This window comes from Thamnophis sirtalis, unplaced genomic scaffold (genome assembly GCF_051295495.1).
Source record: "Thamnophis sirtalis isolate CommonGarterSnake01/CBP01778 unplaced genomic scaffold, rThaSir2_p1.2 scaffold_10, whole genome shotgun sequence".
NCBI classification, from domain to species: domain Eukaryota; kingdom Metazoa; phylum Chordata; class Lepidosauria; order Squamata; family Natricidae; genus Thamnophis; species Thamnophis sirtalis.
In genome coordinates, this window is record NW_028261390.1 from 43,469,544 (window position 1) to 43,477,803 (window position 8,260).

The 8,260-nt window shown below is 39.8% G+C and overlaps 1 protein-coding gene across 1 annotated transcript; it reads right to left on the reverse strand.

The window, feature by feature from the left end:
- Positions 1 to 482: 482 nt before the first annotated feature.
- FGF20 (fibroblast growth factor 20) lies at positions 483 to 7,782 on the reverse strand. Its single transcript, XM_014053042.2, has 3 exons — positions 7,007 to 7,782; positions 4,058 to 4,161; positions 483 to 1,503 (listed from the first exon to the last, which is right to left on the reverse strand). Exons 1-3 carry the CDS (start codon positions 7,296 to 7,298, stop codon positions 1,258 to 1,260), a joined length of 642 nt encoding a protein of 213 aa, XP_013908517.1. The 5' UTR covers positions 7,299 to 7,782; the 3' UTR covers positions 483 to 1,257.
- Positions 7,783 to 8,260: the final 478 nt, after the last annotated feature.

Here is an 8,260-nt window from a genome sequence, read left to right on the forward strand (position 1 = left end):
ATCTCATAATAATGATAGCAATATTGTTAATAAAAACCCATCAGAGTTGTTGTTGTTTTTAGTTTCTCATTAGTGTAAATTGTTGTACATCAGAAGTGTAGAACAAGGGAATGTTCAAAACCCCAATTAACTCACAGCTATCATGTGATGCAAAATATGAACCTCAAAATGTATTCGATTTATATTCTGCTTTTCTTCCAACAGTTTACATGGGGATTTCCCTTCATTTTATTCCCACAGGCATTGTTCTGTGAGAGAAACTGAGCAGAGAAAAAGTGACTGGCCCAAAGTCACTCACAAAGCTTCCATATGGCCATGGAAATGGCCATGAAGCTGAATCTCTCTGGAACTAATGCAACATCTAAAGCACTAGACTTTTCCCAGATACTTTCTTCTCACAAGGTCTGGTAGTTTAGCTCCTTAAAGAACAATAGTGAAACAAACAGATAGAAGTATATCTTTAATTCCATTTAAATGTGCATCTTAAATTCAGTACAAATATAGGTGGTAGTCCCATAGTTCCTAAGGCAGTCAACATCTCTTTTGACACAAGACCATTCAACAGGAAACAGTGTGTGCATAAAACAAAACACCAATCTCTTAGCTTGTAAAACAGTAACCTTTAAGAGATGTTGCTCCCTTTGTACCATTTGGGATAGCAATGTTCACTTTTTGCACAATGATACTACTTTGGGAGTAAATATTGGCACTGTAAATGATTTTTATTGTAGTATAGGGTTGAACTCTCTTCATAGACCAATAAAAATAAACTCTGTAATAAATAAATATTTAAAATAAATATATGCACTCTGAAGATATATAAATTAGGTCCATCCTGAAGGGAAAAATAAATCCAGATTTTGCTGCCCAATTACCACAGTCTTCATAAAGCTCCATGTTAACCATCCACATGGTTATCAATGATGTTAACTAGCCGTTTTTTCCAAGTTATCTACAGCCAACTCCCATTTACTTTAGTAATTATTTATGCTCCAAGTACAGGATCCAGAGCAGTTTTGATAAGTCCAGTTCAAACATCTTCTTGACTAGCACAGAATGAGCGTACCTAAAAGAGGCTGGTCAGCTAGACTTTAATATCCATTCTCCTAAATCCAGAGATTAGGCATGAAGGCTTGTCTACCACTAAACAGCTTCACTGATGCCTGCTTTCTAGATCTCAAAATTTTCAACATTTAGAAGTTGCTCTTGCTTTTAGAACTGTAGAGGCTAAGATCCTGTTTTTCTCTGTGGTTGTCTTCAACTCATTGCTAACAGGTCCTTGTAGAGCTCCGGAACTCTTTCGGGATCCACCGGTCTAGGCAAGAAATGAGTGAATTTCTGATGCCTTTTGGACCTTGCCCCATCTCTGGGACTGCCATCTTTGTTAAGTGCCACAAAGTACCTCCGGCCTGAATCTCCATGTTTGTATACATTGGAGGAGTAAGTGTTATACCAGTTCTCTTCAAACTGTTCTTTGAAGACACATTCAGGAGTGAGCTTTTCCTACAGGGTGAAAAAAAGAGAAGCCTCTTCAACCAAAATATACATACATGGTGATAAGAGATGATAGAGCTAATCCTATGTTCATTATTACCTCAAAAAGTTTCTTTCTAGTGTGATATTTTTCACAGTTTTATTTCTTCACTGTTTAAAAATAAAGATATTGTTTTAATAAATTATTTTATTCTGCAGAGGATATTTTTTATCAGTAAGGAATACAGCCTGTCTTAAAGCTCTGCCTGCCTATACAACAATTCTTACACTTCTCAATTTCTTATACTGCATAATATCTTCTTTTTCTCCTTCCTTTCTCATCATTGAATCAATGAACCTAGATTACAACTTGCTTTGCATTGAAATATTAGCAAACATACAACTATGGACATCTTTTAGTCTTTTGGATTAGTAATACTCATGTTCCTTTTCATCCTATCGTCTCTAATTATTTGGACCCTCAAAACCTACAACTTTTTATAAGCACATAATACTTCCCAAAAAAGCTTTGTTTCGGGTTATTTCATGCACTAGATTAGGGCTGTCAAACTCCCGGCCTACAGGATACTGGACATGCCCATGCCTGGTTTAGCAAAGGGGGGGGGGAGTCCCAATACGTCATGTGACACCACCATGACGACGTAAGTTTGACACCCCTGCACTAGATCAAACTATGCACATTTTATTCTTCTCCTTTTGTTGGTGCATCTTAAACATGCCTTTTCTCTGAGAAGGCAGCTTACGTAGGAAACTTTAAATTTTATTCCCACAATGATCCTGTGAAGGAAGATGGGCCCAAAGTTATTCAATTAGGCCTTCAATTTGGGTGTCTCCTTTCCAAATGTCACATCTAAGTCACTAATTACATCTACTATCCTGGGGTTATACTAGCCTCTCTTTGCTAAGGAATTTCTATCTCCCTTCTGGGAAATCTCTGAGTGGCTTCTAGCAGGGATATTGATTTCAAAAAATCAAGATGGCAGCCCCCTTGGTGTGATTGAAGCTTCACCTGTTTTTTTAGGCATCTCCACCTCAAAAAAAGGCTTTCATTTTGACATTTGTTTTACCACACCCTGCACACCCCTAGCTTCTCACATTACTTTGAACTGACACACTACTTCAGTTGGCTAGAGCCATGTTGTGTCCTCTTGCATAGACTGATAAGCACATTCTATATTAGATACAATGCTACAGGAATGATGCAATAATTAGCGGGACTTGTCTGCCCTTTTAGGAAAGGGAATAATTCAGGGAAGAACATGCTTTTCCTGCAGATGTTGTTGAGTTTCTTTATTAAAATGGGCAATGATTTTGCCATCTGAAGGCCATAGTTGTGTTGATTTACAGCTGTCTACAGGTAGTCCTCAACTTACGACCACAATGAGCCCCAATTTTCTGTTGTTAAGTGAGGCAGTTGTTACATGAATCAGTGTAGTTGTTAAGTGAGTAATATGATTGTTAAGGGAATCTGGCTTCCCCATTGACTTTGCTTGTCAGAAGATCGCAAAAGATAATATATGACATTAGGACACTGCAACTGTCATTACTGTGAGTCAGTTTTCAAGTCTCTGAATTTTGATCAAGGGAATACTGCAATGGTCATAAGTATGAGAAACAGTCATCAGTCATTTTTAATGCCATTGAACTTTGAATGGTCACTGAATATACAGTTGTAAGTTGAGGACTTTCTTATATTGGTCTTGTCCTTTCATATCAAAAATTCCCTATAAGATAATAGGATTTTTGTAAATGCTCTTTTCTCCTTTGCACCACTACCTGGAATAATCACGTGATTAGGGGCAGGTGTTTGGCTACTTGATCATTCAAGAAAGTACTTGAAACAACCACCTAAAATTTTGTTTATGAAAAGAAAGAAAAAGCTAATATTCATCTTGTATGTTTTTAAATGTTCCTACATGACTTCCCCATTGACTTTGCTTATCTGAACTTTGATCACATGACCATGGTCATAACTGTGAAAACCAGTCATAAGTCACTTTTTTCAGTACCATTGTAACTTTGAACAGTCACTAAGCAAATTGTCGTAAGTCGAGTACTACTTATATTTGCTTTTGTTTCCCATCTCAGTCTGGTTGACAATTGCACCTAATTTTGGCAACCAGGTTTTGGAAAAACTCTCATAAACCTCTAAAGATGCAAAGAGAATTAAATAATCAGGTACAAGAATATAGAGAAGCCCCCTTGTCTTCCAGAACTTAGAGTGTTTCATTGAGAGAATGCTTTTCAGCTAGATGGATCCATGGTACAACTCTATAGGTAATTTCCTATGCAGTTATTGCCTTTGCATTGATGAAACTCAGGTAAATTTCAAGTGATTCACTTAAAGTCTTAAGTTATCTAAACATGGCGCTATCTGCAATTTATTCAGATAGTTCTCACTTTGTATTAATCCACTGAGTACTATTTTTCTTAAGCTAAGTAGCCACTTCAAGGCAGCAATCCCTCTTGTATTGTTACCAGTCACAAAATTCCCAGGGATTATAAAGATTACTGCTAATGTGAGTCTGTAATATGAGCTGGATGATATGGCAGTAATACTTACAGAACCATAAAGCTCTCCTTTCTCATTCATTCCAAGGTAAAGGCCACTGTCCACTCCTCGAATACTGACTAATCCCACAGCCACACTGATAAATTCAAGAATACCTGCATTGAGAAAAGGGGGAAAATATTTTTAAGGCTAATTATATTTGATGCAGAAAAGTCTGTGCATTAAATAGAAATAGATGCTCAATTAAATATGTGATTAATTCTAAATTGATTCTGCAGTATACAAAATGGGGTATCGAAGTACTCTTGATAATACTGTGATACATACATATATATATATATATATATATATATATATATATATATATATATATATATATATATATATATATATATATATATATATATATGTTATATTTATGCTGATAAATAAATAAAGGGAGACTAGTATAGATCTATTTCAAGCTATTTAGCTCTCATCAGCTAGCCATACCCAAGTTTGGGAATCGAACCTGTGCTCTATTGCCTCCCAGGCAGGGAGTTAACCATTTGAGCTACAGATTCCCAAACTTGACTAATATATATATATATATTAGTCTTGACCCAATAAAAAAGAGCATTGTTAACATTTTATTGCTTTCAGTGAGTGTTGAGGTGTCCTTAAATCTCTCCAGCTGCAATACACAGGAGTTAAAAAACAATGTTATTGGTTGTGCCATTCTGTGTTAAACAATAACAGTGTTCAAATATTTGGATTGTTAAAAAGAAAAGTGTTTGATAAGCGTGTGTGTGTGTGTGTGTACATATATCACTCAATCCATATATATATATATATATATATATATATATATATATATATATATATATATATATATATATATATATATATATATATATATATATATATATATATATATATATATATATATATATATATTCCTTTGAAATAAGGCCATGTGCTTTAGCTAGTCTATGCTTTTCAACAATCTTCTATTTTCTGAATTATTTTCTCTTTAAGGAAAGCTAATTATTTTTTTTATCATAATCAGCCTTTGGAGTTTAATTGAAAAAAATGTTTGAGACTTGGGGTATCTTGCTGCTGTTACAAGGCAGCCAAATCTTTTGTAAAGATCAGATATTTAGTCTTTTATAAAGACTGCATATTCCATCTTTTCACTGCCAATAAATCATCAGAGATTTTGGAGTTCCCAATATTCAAAGTTCCATTGAAAGATATGGGAGGTATTCTGTCTTTCTGATATCATTTTCAAAGACACGTTTTTCCTCCCCAAATCATAATAAGCAGGTGATTTAAGCAACAAAGAAACCACATCAGTCAAAGCTACTGAGAATAGTGATAGAATAAAGAAGCCCCAAGAATGTTTGATCTCAATCTCAAACATTTTTCTTTTTTTTTTTTTTTTTTGCAATTATTCCATGTTTACATGCTCTAAGAAGCTTCTCTTCTGCACAGAATTTTTAGTTGAACTAGAGTTGAAACAAAAATTTATGTTTATCAAATAAGTTATCTTAGAGCAGATTGTTGGAAGTAGTGATAATTATCAGATGTACTTAATACTAGTAATAATACATTTTGTAAACATTTGCAAACCAACCACTAAGTAGTAGTAGGTCTTTCCAGAGAAGACTTTCTCTTCAACACTCATTTGTTTGTCCTCCCTTACACATTTAGGAACCTCTTTCAGTCAGTAATTAAATCCCTTGTAATTCATAAATAAAATCCTAAGTAAACTAGTTCAATATATTGCAGAGATTTAATTAGATCTTGAATACTATGGTATCAGAAAGGTACTTGCAATGTGTACAATCTAGCACCTGCTTTACATTGGACTCACTGAGTCATATTCTCTATCTTTGGGCAGTGTGGTATCTTCTGTCTTCTACGCAGAGTAAGTTAAATTCAGTTGCATGTTCTTGTGGAATCCCGCATGCATTTCCTTATGCACAATTCCCACTGGAATACCAAAGGACTAATACCCATGCAAAGAGACAGGAGTGCATTGTAAACAACTATATGTAGCAAAACATGCAATTACTTTTTTTAAAAAGAAGTACTGGAAAAGTTAGAGAGAAAGACTGAAACCGTCACATAGGTATATCATCTCTGAGTCAGAGCAATGTATCTGAGTTTATTTGGATTACAATTATACCTGTTATAGCTATGCATGCATAGAGACTCACTGCTTGCTTTTAGCACACATGTGACTTATAAATATTAGAACCTGATTTTGAAAATGAAAAGTTCTGATATTGGTATCCTTTGATTAGAAACCGTTTTTCACATCAAATAATGTCATACTTCTCACGTGGGAAACTCTTCCACATCATGAATAAAATGCTATCTCTGTACATTGATGCATTAAGTGTCTTAGAAGCTGATTATATGGATGCTATGTTTATCAGTTACAGTGATCAAGCCATACATGAAATAGTTTAGGCACTTGCTGCATGGGACAATCTGAATGTACCAGTAATTCCAAGCATCATTACCTACATGAATGGATTTCCTACACTCCAGTAAGGCATTTGTGTGTTAAGTAGTCCACAGCGATGTTGAAAAGGCTCTCTGCTCAAAGGCACATATCCAGGGCCTTTTCCACTTGTTTGTATTACTTGAACTAGATCTTTGCAAACAGATTGCCACTTTTTCCCCTAAGCTGATCTCTCTACCTCCTTCCCACTTGGTGTACGGGGAGGCTGCTGTCCCAACACTTCACTTGGCTATTAGCCCTCTGCAACAATGTTAACCCAGATCAAGATGCTACTCATGCAAGCGGGTGTGTTTTTAATCATCCACTGCCTGAGATCGGTTGCTATACCATCTGTTGCTATAGGATGCTTCCGTCACAAGGGAAGAAGCTGCAGAAGAGAGCAGGTGGAAGGAAGGAAGGAAGGAAGGAAGGAAGGAAGGAAGGAAGGAAGGAAGGAAGGAAGGAAGGAAGGAAGGAAGGAAGGAAGGAAGGAAAGGGAGGGGGCTTACCGAAGAGGCTGTGGTCCTGCCTAGTGCCTTGTACGCTGCCGTCGGGCAGGATCTGCAGGTGGAAGCCAGTCCTGCAATACAGCTGTCTTCGGCGTAGGATGCCCTGCAGGTGCGCTAAATCCGTGGCCGCAGCCGCGACGCCCCCTCGGGATCCCCCTTCCGCTTGGGTCAGGCGGTCCCCCAACAGAGGCGGCCTCTCCCCAGCAGGAGGCAAAAGGAAATGGGAGCCCACCTGCTGGCTCATCCCCTCTAGGCCACTTAAGAAACCCCCCACTTCGGCTAAGGGGGCCATGGAGAAGCCCAACCGGAGGGCTGCCGAGACTGGAGAGGGCGAGGGCAGGAAAGGAGCAGCGAGAGCGAGAGGGAGTCTCTTGCAGAGTCCAATCTCGGGGCTCAGAGCCGGCGCTGGAAGGGGTCAGGCAGGCAAGGCGGACTTGGCGTCAAGAGAGCAACTGCCTGTCCCGAGAATCTGTCCTCTCCCCGGACATGGGGCTGGCGGGGAGGCTGGGCTGGGCTTGGCCTCAACATCGACAGCCGCTGCAGGTGGGACAGCCGGCGATGCCCAATTTGCCGCTGCTGCCGCTGCTGCCCGCGCGTAGCGTCACCGGCTCGGGCAGGTCTTTGGGGAAACCGCCGCGATCCAAGCGAGGCCGCTCGAAAGTGCCACAACAGCGCGCGTGGGGGAATCTCTCGCTATATATACGCGCGGGGCAGGTTTTCCCCCCTGACCTATGCTAATAGCACTGAAGCTGAAGCGCGCCGGGAAGCTCAGGCGTTTGAAATCTTAAACCGAGATGCTTTTCCCCTCCTCACACCTTTTCCCTCCTGACGAAGGGGACTTCCGAAGGTGCCCCGGCCTCCCTCCCTCCCTCCCTCCCTCCCTCCCTCCCTCCTCCTCTCTCTCTCGCGCCTAATCGGCTTCCAATTTAGCCTTGGAAACACGCCTCTCCCTCCCTCTTTCTCCCCCCACCCGGATTGTTGTCGACGATGCGAGAAAGGATGCCGTCGCTCGCTCCCCTCCGCCAGGCTCCCTTTTGATGTTGAAGCTTCTCGCCGCGGATGAATCGCGAGCAGCAGCAGCAGGAGCCCCGTTTGGCAAAGGTGGGGGGGGGGAGGACCCTGGAAGCTTGCCGCGTATTACGTGGACAGGTGCAGGGAAAGGTAAGAAGGAGAAAGGGCGTTACCGGAGGGATAGGCCTGCTGAGACACACATGAAAAGAGGGAAGGGGGGGTTGAAGGGGAGGGGAAGAAAGC